General features: G+C 37.4%; 1 protein-coding gene across 1 annotated transcript in view; it reads left to right on the forward strand.

Moving 5' to 3' along the window:
• The window catches only part of TAFA4 (TAFA chemokine like family member 4), a 119,012-nt gene extending 103,484 nt beyond the window's left edge, over positions 1 to 15,528 (forward strand). The window contains exons 5-6 of the mRNA XM_072420785.1: positions 12,086 to 12,210; positions 14,425 to 15,528. Coding sequence (XP_072276886.1) covers positions 12,086 to 12,210; positions 14,425 to 14,436 — 137 coding nt within the window. The 3' untranslated portion in view covers positions 14,437 to 15,528. The remainder of the gene's footprint in view (positions 1 to 12,085; positions 12,211 to 14,424) is intronic.
• The last annotated feature ends 1,381 nt before the right edge of the window (positions 15,529 to 16,909 follow it).

The following is a 16,909-nucleotide window of genomic DNA, read 5'->3' on the forward strand; positions in this document are numbered from 1 at the left end:
ATTAGTTGGGCTGGGATGACATAACTCCTGTGCATGTGCAAGCAAAGTGGGGATGCCAAGAATTCCTGGCGACAAAGGCCGAGCTGCTGAAATATATATAGCACACTATAATATATAGCACACTATATGCTCAAAACTGATCATCACACATAGAGGGGGCTTGTACCAAAACCTTGGCCATTGATATTGAGTTGCCAGCCTTATGGCTTCAACACCCCCATTGTTCTAAAAAGGCTTTTGATGAAATTTGATGAAATTTGGGCATTGATGAAATTTGGGCTATTTAGTTGAGCATTAGTGGGGTCAGGTAGGTGATGAGAAGATATAATATGCAGGCAGAGTATGCAGAGAGTCTTACAGAGCAAGCAGAATCTGCAAAGGATCCCATTGGTTTTCAGTAGGATTACGGTCAAGGTTCTGTGAGGGCCACTTATGTTCCTTCACATCAAACCTTGTCGTTATGGAGTTGGCCTGTTGTGTAGGGCCACAGTAAAGCTGGAACATTCTCAAAACTGTTATTCCAAGGTTGGAAGCACACAATTATGTAAAATGTCTTTGTATACCAAAACTAACCCTTTAAAGTAGACTTAAATTAAAAAAGAAAATGTCACCAGCTCCTGGTGTCTTTTTATTTTAGCTCTACTCACATTGTGTGCGGAGGTGCATGCACATCCAATGGCCGAGGAGCATCTCCATGCAGCCAGAGGTGTGCCATGGCGATACTGGAAAGATGGTGGCTTCCTAGGAAATAGTGATGATAGGATTCTAGACTTGTCATCACTGCATGGCACCTGGGTACAAGTAAGCCTGTGCCATAAATTGGTATATGTGGTGCATACTTGCTGATAATAGGAGGAGCTCACCACCCACCAATGATTATAGTTCCACTTTGTTGGAAACACCTGCCTGTTGTCCAGTGTCCATATACGTTTGGTGATGTATTAGGTTTTCTCTTATTCTCGATTTGGTTGGAGAAGATGAGAGAATTATCCCCCATCCTCAGTATGATCTTTGCATCTATAATGAACATGGAGCTGTCTGTGCATTTCTGGTTGGCTGTCCATTAAAATACATATATTGAATTAGTAATCATGCACCACTAAGAGATATCAGAGACATTTACCCAAATCACAAATATCATTGTCAGCTTAACAAAAAGACTTTTTCTCCAGCAGGTGATTCAGATGTTGATCAGTAGAGGGAGCTTTGCCTTCATACAAATTAAACTACACTTTACTATGAAGCTACTATGAATGTTTTTCTTACACTAAGGACAATTTGTATTATAATGTACAGCCTGGGTAATGACTAAAAAGAAGAAATCTAGCAATTTTTTTCTTAACTGATTTTGAAAAAAATCAGCTTTGTATATGGAATGCCTCCCTGACCTCTTGTATCCATATTTCAACACAAACAGCAGAGCACAGCGCCCATAATCCACATATTTTCTATACTGGATGTTGATCAAAAGCTGGAGGCCTTCCGTACACCATGCATTGTATGAAAAATCCTCTGCTTTACAAAAGGGGAGAAATGGCAGAACACCTTGCAACTTTCTGCAGAAGGAAGCAAGGGCATGACTGCTGTCAAACATTTTTAAGTACACCTTTTATTTAAGAAGATAGCCATTGGTGGTCTTTTTCTGAAAATACTGAATGCTTGGCTTTTAAATCACAAACCTGAAACAAGAATGCAGCAAGCAAAGAAAAATCAGAATTTATTGTGTATTCTTGTGTGTGTATTCTGTTATTGGCTTATATACATTCGGGCAGAATGGATCCTAGGGCAAAGTAGCAGCTTTGTCTTATCCATATCTTTGATTACCATTGATAAGAATTGCAAAGGGACAATTTAGTCCATGTGCTATGTCTGTAATGGTGAGCCTCATCTGACACATGCTGAATTTATTAAAGGAGATTCTTCCTTGTAAGGTGACAAACAGGTGCACAGGTTACACCTTGTTTAATGCAGGTGCATGAAGGTTGTAGCTGGACCCTCTGGTACATCGCAGGGCCCTAGGCTTTGGCCCGGGTTATATTGAAGATGGTGTGGCCAAAGCATGTGTATGACAGCCAAGCAGAAGCAGACGTAGAAATCAAAAACTAACGTGATTAGAATCATAAAAGTGCTGAGAGTTTCATATTAAGCACAGGTATTTACAAGTTACAATTCATTATTTAAGATGAGCAAAATTATGGATTTTTTAAAATTTTGCTGCAATGGTGCAATAAAAACCTTCATGATTCCTAATTATTAAAAGATCTAAAAGATCTCCCATCTTTCCTCAACCTGTTTTTGTACCATGTAATAGCCCCTTAACTGAATCTAATTCCTGCCTAATAGAACAGTGATCGCCAACCTTTTCAGGCCCACGGACCACTAAATTTACTGATTTCGGACCATGCACGCACAGGGAGCCATGTGTCACTCAAAGGGGAAGAGACTTCCCCCTGAATGACGACATGATGTCAGAACCCACCCATTCTCCCATCGCATGTCTAAGCCTACAATGGCAGAGTAGGTGAGTTGTGTCCAAAGACATGGTGGACATAGGCTCTGTCAGGTGCCCTCCCTCCCAGCGGAGTCCTTTTCCTGACCCAGCTTGTGGGCGCACCGGCCAGAGCCAAGGACAACCAGTGGTTGGCGACTGCTGTATTAGACTACACAGTCAAATTAAGGGCCCTTTTCACACCTATGGTTGCAAACTGCGTTGTAAACTGCTCCCAAACACATAGCAAACTTCTTCCATGTGCCCAGGATTGGCAAACTGCACTGCGGATTATCAATGTTGCAAGCATTGCCCATGCATTTGGATAGTGGTGAGGTTCTTTCTCTATTGGAGGAAAAGCAACTGCACGGGCAGGAGCAACATGTTACTTCTAGAAGCCACACTGCACCGCAAATGAGTGCAAACACACACACAAAATCATTTCCAACAGCTTTCATTCAATCCGATGCAACTGCTGTACAAGTTTGCCGTCAACCAAATTTCTGAAATTGGAACAGGAAAGTAAACGGAAGTCAATGAAAATGCTGATTGTTAGTAAAAAAAAATCAATCTGACTTCATACCTAAAAGCTTATTACCCATACCTAGATGAGCTGTGATTACAATACCTATGCCCTACCAGCCCTCGCGGAGTGTGAGGTTGTGGTGGATAAACTCGTACACATACATTGTCTCCTACATACCACTCCTTGGCCCTGACATTATTACCCAAAACAGCCTGCCCCAATAAATATCATATCTTGTGAGTGTGCTTCACTGCTCTCTATGTTATGTTTGTATTAATGATGTTTCCCGTTGCTCCTCAATCTGTTTCATTTTACAACAAGGCAATTTATCTTATATTCTTCAGTGCTTTTTTTGTGAGCGGCGGTTTAAATCATTGGAATAAGATTCCCAAAAACAGGTGTTGGTCCTTCTGAGCATATTATCAGTTTCGGCGGGTGTGTTGCTTTATGGTGAGACTAATGGAAGCAAGGTTCAAAAGATTGAGATTTAACCCCTCGATGAATAAAATATCTTAATATGCACCATTCGCCTATTGCAAACCTGTCATCTTGTTTTTACATTATATAAAAAGGTAGATAACCTTTATCTACATAGATAACCTAAATCAACTTTACATCATGGAAAAAAAACTTTTACAAGCTTTTTTTAACTTATACGGTCTTTTGGGAGGACCCTTACCCTTCTGTTTTTGACTTTGACGACTAGGTACATGTACAGAATTTTCTCATTTTATTACTGAGTGTTTTCCTTCAGAGCCTTAATATCCATTTAGATTTTGATTATCAAATTGCATGGAAAGCAAATACATGTTTACTTTATCATCTGCAAATGACTGGGTATTCTAAGTAAACAGGACTTTTTCTTTTCACGATTGGATAATAAAAGTGAACATTCACATGATTTAATAAGTGAAGATTCCAAACTCCTTTTGGAGTTACCATCTATATCTCAACAATTGTTCATAGAATGAATGAGTAAGTATATTGAGACGATGACAGCTCCCTCTAATGGCTAACATGAACATTTATATATTTATTTTTGGTAATAAAAACATGGAGGAGCAAGATTGAAAAAACGTTATGGTCATGTGAAAAATGACTGCACAGAGAGATGGGTCACTATGAGCACTTGCCATGATGTGCCTAGTTTGACATTATATTAGTATTATCTCTAACAGCGAAGTCTGTTTTCTTTATTGGTTCTGGAATCAATGAGTGGTCAGTGATGTTGATCTTATAGGTAATGAGAATTTAGAGTACACAAGCACAACAGGTGGTGCACATTAAAAAGGCAATTAAATGAAGGGATATGTTTTGTTTTTTGTTTTTTGACAGAAGAAAAGTAAAGTAGTTTATTTTATTTAGTATTCTTTTTTTTGTGTATTTGATTATTTTTATAGGTCACCTCTTTTTTTTACTTACTTTTTGTTTTGTTTTCCTTTTTGTTTTGTGTGAACTAAATATAAAATAATGAGCTCGTTCAGGGTGTTTATGAGACATAAAAACAGGTCCAGGATAATTGAAAGCTTCTGTGCAAAAAGTCATTAATAGCCTATTGCATACTGTAAAAAAATACCTTACCGGTATATAATGGAAAGGTTTTTTTTTATTTTGTCAGTTTAGATAGATGAGGAAAGAAAAGAGACCTCTTTCAAGATTATATTGCCCTCTGTTCCACTGTCCTTTTTTTCTGATGATCACTGGCAACATGGCTGAAAGTAAAATCCAAAACTTTAAGTCATTATTTGAACATTAACAGATAAGAAATCTTTCAATAGGGTGACTTGATTATCAACTTGTAGAGATGTGTTCCAACTTCTGCATCTCTGGAAAAATCTTACTAGGCGGAGACACCAAAAAATAAAAAAAAATAAATTTAAAGTTTTATATTATATCCAAAATATTAAATTTAAAATATTATTAAAATATTATTAAAATAATATATTAAAAATATTATTTAGGTATATAAACTTTTGGAAAACCTTTGCCATTGGCTCAAAAAATTAAAATTTTCGGCAAAACCTCCTGATTTATCATTAAAATTCTGTAGCAAAAAAAAAATAATTTTCCCCATCCATCTTGTTTTACTTTAGTAGGTCAAGGAGAAGCCATATTTTGATATAGATTTCATAGGAGAATGTGTTCTTTATATTTAAATTACATTTGGAAAATTATGTCTTTCTAAAGGTCCTGTTGAACATTTCAGGTCTCCAAATCTTTTCAAAAGCCAAATGTCCAGTATGTTCTTTTGCAAAAAAGACTAGACTTTCTCCTAAATACATCTCCTATTTTTCTGCGGAGGATACATTAGGCCAAGGTTTTCTGTTGTGATAAGGTAATTTATCATCCTCTTGTTCTTCGGCACAACATCTACTCAGACATGCTCTTTCACACTTCTGTCCTCTTTCATCTAGCTCTTCTTTCATACTTTAGTAATTCTCCTGGATCTTCCCTGACTTTCTTGCTCCAGGAATTCTTTTCAGCAGATGAAAAGAACTGCCTTTAAGTGGAACAAAAGTGATCTTTTGAACGTTTTTAGGGTTTTTCTGAAGGCAGTTTATTGGTTGTTTAGTAAAACGAGCTGGGCACCTACTGGCAGGGGAATAGGGGTATTGTTTGATGGGAGTTTTCCAATGCCGGGTTTAGCAATTAAAAAAAAGAAAACATAGTTGAAATTTTTCAAAAGCATATAAAAGGTGGAATTCCTTGGTCCTCATCCACATCTGTAGTGATCTGAGAATGTTCTGCAAGAACTGATGCCTCATTCAAGTGTTAGCCTTCTCCCAGAAGAGCATTAAAAATCTACAATGGAGATCTCATAGAGATTCTAAGTTTTTGTCACCCGTGATGATCATTCATGATTGTTTTGGGTGGAAATCCAGCATTAGTGTTCCACAAAATTGTATAGTAATACCCTGATCTGGATTGATCACTATTGTTTTCTGTTGGGTGGAGGATGCAGTGGGGTGACTGCTGGTCATATTGCTTTCTACTTTTTTCGTAGAACAGCATTATCTATTGTGGCATAACACAGGGGAATCGATCACGGTAGCAGGATGCTTACAAGACAGATTAGAGGCAGCAAACTTCAAAAGTCTAAAATAACAGCAGTTTTTTTATTTAAATAGAAAAGTGTTACAGCACACTCCCTAGCACTTCGCAATAAAACATTAAACAGTACCCGGCTGGGCATCTGGCTACCTCTCTTAGGTGCCCTAGCTCACTAACCCACTATATAATTACTGGTCCACTCACAGTTTACTCACAGCTTTGTAGTCCTGTGTGGACACTGGCTTTCCTCAGCCTGGATCCCTCCGACTCTCACTGAGCCTGGAAACCACTCTGGCTATCTCTCTCTCAGCCTGGAATCCACACTGGCTATCTCTCTCTCAGCCTGGAATCCACACTGGCTATCTTTCGGCCTGGAATCCACTCTGGCTCTCTCTCACACCGGCATCCCTCTCTGGCTCACTCTCAGCCTAGAATCCCTTTGGCTGAGTAATTCCTCTGTCAGCCTCTCGCTGAGCACACCTTCTCTGTTGCACCTGAGTGCGGGTGCATATTAACCCAGTCAGGATTGGGTTGGGCCAAGGGGCCCACCCTTTTACTTCCTTGGCCGGCTCCAGGGCCCTAAAAAACAGGCAAAAAAAACCCTTTATCAAGCCAGGTTTTGTTTTGTCCAACAGGGGAAACAATCCTTTCAGTTCCCATAAGGCAATCGAATGTTCCCTGTATCAACAGTCTCTGTTGACTTTATTTTAAAACTTTAATACCCAGTTATATTGTCTAACAAAAAGATGTTCAAACTGAGGGAGCAATTTGACTCCAAACACATCCACATCATAATTGGCAGTTTTAGGAAGTAGGGAAATGTCCATAATGAGGGATCTGATCATCAGATGGTTATCAGTCTAACTGCCTCAATCGATTAAAGTTATCGCTACAAGTCTCATAATATTACAATATATATTTTTTTAATTTTTACAAATTTCCTAAAGCCAAAACCCTATCTTTTGGTCCTCACATCTCTAAAGGATATGGTAAAACAGACTTGTCCCAAGAGATTAACTGCCATTGTTGATCTAATTCTTTAAAATACATCTTTCTTGGTTGGTGTTGGGAACAATTGGGAACATATTATTTTAATTATTTTAATAATATTTATAACACTTATTGCAGATGGGACAGGCAATGTCTTCTCTAAAACAAAACAAACTCACCCGGCCTATTTACAATCTTTTTAGCATGTACAATGAGCTGCAAACACACACCTCAGTGTGTGATCCAAACATAGCTGAGAGCCAGGAATAAATGACCTTCCACGCACAAACATAGTTCATAGTTAGTCAGGTTGAAAAAAGACATAAGTCCATTACGTTCAATCACTATTGAAATAAGCATATACCAGATAAAAACCCTATAGACATAGTTGATACAGACGAATGCAAAAGAAACCCTTAGAAATGTAGTTCAATTTGCTCCAACAGGGGAAACAAATTCCTTCCTGATCTTGTGAGACAATTGAATATTTCCTGGGCCACAGTCACTGTTATCTTTACTTTAAATCCTTAATACCCAGTTATATTCTGTGCTTCTAGAAATCATTGCGATCTGTAGTAGTTGCTGAAACTACTTCCTGAGGGAGCCAATTCCACATTTTCACAGACCTTACAGTGAAGAATCCCTTCCTTATCCGAAGCTTAAACTTCTTTTCCTCCAGACGCAAGGAATGCCCTCTTGTGTTTTGCAATAAGCATAAGGTTAATAATTGGGAAGAGATTTCTCTATATGGACCATTTATATATTTTTACAGGGTGATCATATGCTCCCTTAACCCCCCTAGCCGTAATCCTGAGTGTGACTTGGGGTGAATTTTACTTGCAAAAAGCAGTAATCCTAAGTCACACTCAAGAAAAACCCCACTTACCTTGCTCGGTTGTCGTCCTCCGGCGTCCTGCTGGTCCCCGCAGCTCCTGGGGACACGTCTTCTCCTTCCGATCTCCAGGCGTGAAGTGAAGAGCTGAGATCTACGAGGTTTCCCGTGACGTTGGTGCGGGCGCAGGTTCATGCGGGTGAAAGCGGGAAATTCAAATAATTATTTTATTGGATTCCATGCAAAGTAGCTGTACTGAGTCCAATACAAAAAAATCTTCATATAATTTATAAATAATTATATTATATATATATTATATATGCTACTGTACACTTACATTACATTTTTAACTATTTTTTAACTGATTTTTTTAAAGTTTATTAATAAATTTAATAAATTTATTAACTATTGGACATTATTTGGGGAACTTTGCCTAAGAATTATAGAATTACATGTAAAATACATTTACATGCAAAAAAATTGAAATGCTTTTTGCATGGAAATTTGGACAGAATTAAACAGAATGAAATATCTGATTCAGTTCAGCGAATCATTCCATGTGTGAAGGAGTCCAAGCCTTTCCGGTCAAGAAGAAGACCTGATTAAGATATCAACAAAGGAGCTAGGGAGGGGAGGGGGGTGAGTTTAATTCAATTTTGGGAACCTCTGATTTATAACATATATGTATGTTGAGTGGCCCAATTATCTGAAGACACCTACCTTTTACATCACTTTTCAATTAATACACAGTGCAATTAGAACACAAACCCTTCTCCTCTCTTGACGCATGTTTTCTTATTTGGCTAAGACCCAAAGGTGGGCTTGTTTCCCCAACTTACTATTGTCCAACTTACCAACTTACAGCATTGTCCAACTTACTATTGAAACATACAACATAGGTTTGAAATACTTCTTAGTAGGCAAACTTTACATTTTTTACACAACGTTTTTTTATTTTTTTTATTTGGAAGATTATTAAAATTATAGTATGCCGGCCAATGTTGATGGCAGGCCATAAATTTCATACATCAGAGCATGTTTCCAAAGGAGTAATTATTTTTTTGTAAAAACACGATGTTTGGTGTAATTTTCCACTGAGTGTCAGCAATGCCTGAGTGCTTTTTACTATAGGTAGGGCCAATGCAGTTATTTAAATAATTCACCAATGACAGTGGGTGCCTTTAGCATTCTTTATTTCTGCAGGCAACTTAGTCCCAATGTGTTATTATTTTTTCTTGAAACATGAACACAATAAATTAGTAATTTGAAGAAATAGGCAGGTAATGTATTCTCATACACAATACAGCTGGTTGAGTGGCTCCGGTTACTCATGTTAAAAATGCCTCTCATAATATATGGCCAAATAAAGAAGAGTTTAGTTAAGCAACAGCCTCAATTTTTATTTCAGAAAAAAGTAGTTGCTGACAAATTAAGAGTGGTTGGGCATGCAAGTAAAAGGAATTTGAAAAGTGACTGAAACCTCAAAATTGAATACATTGCACTCCTTGAATGTGATGGCTGCTTATGCCTAATTTTTTCAGGCTGATTTTCTTTGTGATCCTGCCCGTAAAATGGTTCTAGACCTAAAGTAAAAAGCCTACTCACTCCACAGTATCTATGGAGAAGTTGTCAATCTAGGTTACTCCGGATTTGGACCTCCAATTTTCCTTATCTCCATAGCATAGGTTGGGTGTTCCAAGGTTCAAAGAAAAGAACCCATAGGAGTTAATTAAGCCCAGTGCACAATAAATTATAAGCACAATGGATATTTGACAAATTCAACAGGTATTTTCCTGCGCTTACCGAAAACTTACTTAACTTGCAAAAAAACAAATGCAGCAACCACCGTTGGAGAATAGAAAACCCCAATATATTTCCATTTTGTTATTTTGTTTGGATATGCCTTAATGTGTATATTGAAGACCAGTTTTGGATGTAATGTGGAAGAATAGGAACCTATGTTGGGTTATTTCTAATTAAGACTGTTGTTGAAATCAACCCTCACTTTCTGTCCTGATGAAAATGGTTTTCCCAGATAGAAAATAAGGAAAAATCTGCAACAGGGATATAACTTAGAGCTATTTTAGACCTGCAACTGACCATCGTATTCAACTGCAGGCACAATGGTGCTCCAAACACCTCTCCTATTTAACTGAATGGGAACCGTTTTGTACATGTGTTTGAATGAAGCTGCGTTAGATTGTAGTCATTGAAAGCGTTAAGTCATTTCTAGACGCTCAATTGCTTTTTCTCCTCTAGAGTAGGAACTGCACCACAACCTCAACTACACAACCTCACTCAATGGCATAACAAAGTGGTTTGGCAAACTTTGGGGTTGACTACAAAGTAGTTGAAAAACGGCAGCTAGGAGTGGCTCACAACTGTAAGTTTAAACCACAAGTCTGAAAGAGGTCTAAGATACAAATTGGGCAATGGGTCACACATTTCTATAGTTTTAAAGAAGTTTATTTTTTATTACTTTATTGGTCTTGGAAAGATTTCACTAACTTTTTGTTGAGTAAAATGCTGTCTGTGGTACAGAAATTAGAGCTAAATCTCTTTATTGGATACTTAAACCAAACCTTAATTAAACCCAAATGGAGTTCTATTTCTTTCTTACCCTATTAACAATGAAATTTTTTTGCTGGGGATACATAATAAAGTCCAAATCCAAGTTTTTAACCCCTCCCCAGAATCCCACCCTAATGGTGTAAAAGGCTGCAAAAAATGTCACATTAAAGTAGAACTACTACAGATAGGACACTATCTGCATGGAGTTTGCAGGTTCTCATTGTTTCTGCGTGGGTTTTTTCCAGGTACTCCGGTTTCCTCCCACATCCCAAAAACATGCAGTTAGGTTAATTAGCTTCCCCTCAAAAAAATGACCTTAGACTACATTAATGACATATGACTATGGTAGGGACATTAGATTGTGAGCTCCTTTGAGGAACAGTTAACGACACAACTATCGACTTTATACAGCGCTGCGTAATATGATGGCGCTATATAAACACTGTGTAATAATAATAATAACAACTATAGTCTGCCATTAAAAACATGTTTACTTACACTTACTTTTCTTAGTCCCCCTGAGGAATCCTTTGGATAATTGTAGAGCTTGCCAAAGAACTCGACCCACTAAAGCTTTGTATGGGGGTGTGGAAACAATGCTGCACTGCTTCCTAATTAAGAACAGTGTTGCCAATCTTATATAGGCTGTGACTGCTTGCACTACATTGCTATAAAAATAGCTTCAGGGGATGCAGCTATTAGCATTATAACTGCTGACCTATCACTTGTCAATCAGCACCTGGCCGCACCCAGTCCTGCTTACTGGATTAGTAGCTCTGTTGCCAAAACCCTCCCACTATGATCTGCAGTGTCCAGGAATGAATGAGAATTTAGCTCAGTAAGTGTACTATACACAATATCCTAACCTAACCAACCTTCACCCTTCATTTTTCCATGGTCTGCAATATTTGATAACTGGATTTGTTATTTGTTAAAGAATGTCATGCAGGAATATTCACTCGTAGTTTAAAATACCAATTAAGAACCAATAGGTAGGAAAGGGTGGAGCCAAGCCCAAGGAAAATAGACATTTGGTATTATCTGTATATGGATCTAATGATTGCTTTGACACACATATTTTACTGAAGCCAATGTCTCTTACCCAACAAATCCATTTGGATATGTGTTTTTTTTAAAGGTTTATTTTAAACTGTTATCAACATCTAACAGATTGCGCAGCAAGCCAGGCCTGCTAACTGCGGAAGGTGCAAGTAGCGGTGAAGCCCTGCTGTGTGCCTCATTTATGGTGTTTGCAGCGTTGGCATATAGTGTTACTGATCTGTTAAAACTAAACACTTTGTGAATGTCTTCTGAATAACATTACTTTTACTGTTTGTAGTTTTGTCATGTACAGTCATATACATATAGAAAAGCTTGTATGTAAATGACTGTACATGGCCCCATGACTGGACATTGTGCATTTTTGCATAGAAATACGCGTTGTTAAATAAAAGAAACCGACTATAACTCAACACTTGAAAGCAGTGTACCTGTGTAATATTGGATTGACATAACCACAAGACTGCAAATGTATTTCTGATGCAGTATTATCAAATGACTTTACTGAACACCAGGAAATATTAGTTTTCTGACCCATTAACTACATTTTGCTTTTTTTTTTTTCCAGCATCGATTGTTATCCAGAAGTGGTGGTGTCACATGCAGCCCTGTATGGAGTGGGAAGAGTGTAAAGTTTTGCCAGATCTCTCAGGCTGGTCCTGTAGCAGTGGAAATAAAATCAAAACTACAAAGGTGAGTGATGGATGTCTTCTTCCTGTATGTATGACATTTTGTATTATGACATCAGTACAAGGCTTGCCAGGTATCTTGATCCAATTGGGCTAATTGGCAAAACACCTTGATCCTCAAATACCTGCCGCCGCCTTGAGGTTAGTTGACCCTAGGAGAGGTTTATCTTAAAGAAAGGATAAAGGTGTTTTTTATTCCATTTATTGTACTAAATCTATGCAAACTTAAATTTGAATACACCGTATAGACACAAAAAAGTCACACTTTATTATTTTGTTGGACCCATTTAGCTTTGATTACGGCACACATTTGTCATTGTATCCTTTCGATAAGCTTGTGCAATGTCACAAAATTTATTTCCATCCTGCGTTGCATTCAATTTTCACCATGATCTTGTAATGAAAATAGTGTTCAGTCTTCTCCAGCACATCCTAAATATTCTCAGGGGCCAAGGTGGCCAAGGTCAGGGCTCAATTGTGGCCAATCCATATGTGAAAATGATGTCTCATACTCCCTGAACCTCTCTTTCACAATTTGAGCCTGATGAATCCTGGCATTGCTCTCTTGGAATATGCCATCAGAAAAGAAGAGTACATTGATGGATAATCCTCGTCATTCGGTATATTCAGATGAGTCTGATGAGTTCTTTTTTGGGTACCTAATGGTGCCAACCCTTGACCTGGCCAAATAAAGCAAGCCCAGATCATAACATTGATAGACTTTCAGTATACTTTTATGTGCACTTATCCTTCCACCCTTGCAATATCCTAACCTATCCAACTCTCTTCCTCCGTATTTCCATGGTTGGCTGTGGTGTGGCATTGGTAATGTTTCTCTGCTGCCTGTGTCCGCCAAGTACAGACTGTTTTGATTTTTTTGGGACTTTCTACCCTCATGATGCCATCAGTTGGCTGCAGTCAGGAGGAAGCATTTCTCTAGTCTATATTAACACTATCTCAGCCCAGGAGGAAGAAACTGACCTGGGATAATCAGGTCCCCTATTTATTACCTTTCTATAATTATAAAAAAATACCTAAAGTACATTACTTAGCATGCATTCATTTCACATTAGAAAAAATCTGCTAGGTTCACTTTAACATTTAAGCAATGAAATAGACCCAATTCCTCCACAGTATTCCCAAGCTGCCTATAAAAGCAGGCTGTCCATTTTTCCTGCGTCAATGCAACTCCCCCTGTCCCCTTTGTGGAAAATTATTCATTTCATTACAGATGCACAGAATTTTACTACGACATTGCCCTGCGTAAAGAAAATGCAGAATATTTGATATGACAAGAAAAATATGCCTAAACTCCGCTGTCTCCCCGTGATTATCCACTCACACTTCGCAAATGTATGTGAATGGGCGCCAGTGAATGTGTATGAGCTCAGTAAACGAGTTCTTTGCATAATGAGGGAGCAATAACATATGCAGAAAAGGACATTTTGTTATAAGGTTCCCAGTAAAAAGGAATTCCAAAATGTTGTGACTTTTCTTAAAGTTGTACTTGAGGCAGAAATACAAACAACAGTTAAACCAGTTGTTTTAAAAAATGAAAAGTACAAATCCACCAACAAATTAAAAAAAATATCAAATGTTTTCTGAAACTGCAATTAATTAAACACATTTAATTTTGAGCAACACTATAGGCCTGATTTATTAAACCTCTCTAAGACTGGAGAAGATAGACTATCATGGGAAAACCTGGGTGGTCCAACAAACCTGGAATAAGTTTCTTAAAATCATTTGCAATTAGTTGGCCATTTTTTTTTATCCTGGACCAGATCCATTCTTGGTTTGTTAAATTACCCAGGTTCTCCCATCATAGTCCATCTACTCCAGCCTTGGATATTTCTAATAAATTGGGCACAATTTTTAAAATCTACTAGCTAGATACCTTATTTGAAAAATGTCCTAGTATTGGAGACTGCAAAAATGCCCATGGTCAGGTCCTGGACAGTAACAGAATTTCCACAAAACCTGAAAATTACTTTAAGGGTTCCTTACATAAGGGTTCCCATTACATTACATTTTTTAAGATTTCTGCGGGGGCAAAGAGCCACCAGTTTAGTAGGCTTTTTACCCATTGGTTTTAATATGCCAATTGGTTTTAGTAGGGTTTCCCCATGATCTCAAATTATTTCAAAGGTTCCTCAGGGGTAAAAGGTAAAAAATGTTGTTCTACACATTACATTAATTTTCCATTTTCTCATTGTAGGTAACACGGTAGCGAACATCAAAGCCCTAAATGGAACAGAAGTAATAGTATCACCTCGGTGACAATATGTGCACTCAATTTCCTTCATGGACTTCAAACTGAACTTTTTTGGAACCCTGATGAAGATAAACAGCATTTCCAACCTATTTTATTGTTCTGTTCTGGGATTCTGTAGAAGCTTTAAATAAACTCTTGATGAATTTCATTTCTGCTCATACTGACTTGAGTTCCCATTGACCCTCTTGGAAGTAAACTTTGGATTACAAAAACAAATGACAAGGAAAATTGGACCCTGGATTTTGAATCTCTGGAAGACAAATGTGATGGTGCAACAGCTTATATGGTTTTTACTTTATTATCTTGGAACTGAACAAGGATTGTAAAATATCAACGGGATTAATCTGGACATTTCCTAAACCAAAATCATTTAAATGCTAAAAGCACCCAAAACTGGTCTTTTAGTTTTGGTTATATGCAGGTGGGTTTAATTAAAAAACTGTGTATCCCTCAGGGACTCCGGTGGCAAGCCAAGGGGAAGCCACATTCCTACTGCATTCTGTTTATTGTAAAATAACTGGATAACTTACAAATATGGAGTAAAAGATAGCCAGTGGGTGGAGTCCCCGAGAAATAAAAAAAGCCTTTGTGTATTTCGTCTGCTAGATTCCACTCGGTTAAAACGGACATAATAGATTTATAATAAAAATGGAAACCTGTACACCTATGAAAGAGGTTACTTTTTGTATCAACAGTCAGTTTACTAAAAAATCTGTAGCATCACCTTGTTAGTAAAACTAGTATTTTTTTCTTTATAATTTGTTTAATTCATTTTCATAGAGTTAACACTTTTTGCAGTGTTTTACAAAGTACATAGGGCCATTTGTACACTATCTGTCTCCGCCCCTGAGGAGTTTACAGCCTAATAACTAAAAATAGATATATAGTCATTCACATACAATAGAAACTTTAAAAAGAAAGTGAATGTATTATGGTGTTTGGTCTATAGGATTATTAATAAATTTACAAAATTAAAAACTGATATTTCAATATTCATAATTCTTGTGACTTATTATGAAAGTAAAGGTTAAAATAGGGTGCTTCAATGATACTATGATTGCAAAGAATGCTGGAATATCTAAAAGAAAAATGCTTATATTATTCTGTATGCTTCTCTGTGTCATTTCTGTGTGGGTCAATAAGCAGTCCTTGTAATCTGATCTCTTTAGGTTTTCAGAACAATAGTAGCTGAACTTGTAGCTGTTGTGTGCTGAAGGCAAGGTGCATAGCAGCTGGACCATATTGAGTCATCTGCAAGGAAGGTCACCACTTCTGCTTGTATTACAGGACCGTCTTCATTGCATTCTCAAATAAAGCCAGCAATGCATATTAATTCTTATGTTTTAGACGCTATAAACTCTTACTCCGGGCATCTTACAACTGCAGTTAGTAAAGGGTTAGGTAGCCCAAAATGTGTAATAGTGGACATGTTTTTCTGGTGTTCTAATATAATAAGGATGAGGTTAAGCAGGATTGCTGGCATGAGTATTGGGGACTCCCCATGAGCGTTGACTTGAGGAGGTCAAGTCACTGGGGCTGTTTTATTAAAGCTCTTCATGGAGAAGATAGGCTATAAAGAAAGAACCTGGATGATCCAAAAAACCTAGGATAGATTTCTTAAAAATCACTTGCTAATAGTTGTCAAGTGGTTCAGTCCTCAACCAGATTAATTTTTGGTTTGCTGGATCACCCAGGTTCTTTAGTAAATCAGGTCCATTGCATTCCTTGTACGCAGTAATCACACTTAGGCAGTGAGTGAACTGGCTTTAATTACAAGAAGGTAAAAAACAGCCTGCAACATTTTTAAAAGTCAGTTACTATTTTGAGATTGGTCAAAAAGGCTAAGTTTATAATAATCCATCATTCCTAGTAAAGTGTTAGCCATGCATTTATTATGAAATCAGTTTACACATAGGGTTCTATCGGGAAGTCTGAAATTCACTCAAACATTGCCCCATAGTAATCTTCCAGGTCCATGTGTTTCAATTGCAGTAATTTATTCTCACTAGAGAATGTTTGATGGAATGTCAAACTCACTTTTTATAGAAACAGAGCCCATAGTGGTGTTGTTGGAGGTCTCTACTAACCAGTTACAAGAAGTAAAAAATCAAGTAATGTGAATCATTTCATAATACAAACATTTTTTAAATAATTCTGTATCTTTTCAAACCTATAATCAGAAATAATGCTAGGCATAACCTGTGATTGTGATTTTCTCCTAATAGTAATTCAGATCAATAATATGATCAATAATACAATCAATTTAAATGGATAGTTTGTGATCAATTACAAGTTTTGTAACTTGTACTTTGTAACCAGTACTACAGACTTAGTCATGATCAATTTCACTATTATATTGTAACAGAGAAATTGGAGTTGATTTGGTGGAGAACAGCAAGACAAAAAATGTCTTGTCCAATGAATTCTG

The sequence above is a fragment of the Pyxicephalus adspersus genome, chromosome 8, assembly GCF_032062135.1.
Source record: "Pyxicephalus adspersus chromosome 8, UCB_Pads_2.0, whole genome shotgun sequence".
Lineage (NCBI taxonomy): Eukaryota > Metazoa > Chordata > Amphibia > Anura > Pyxicephalidae > Pyxicephalus > Pyxicephalus adspersus.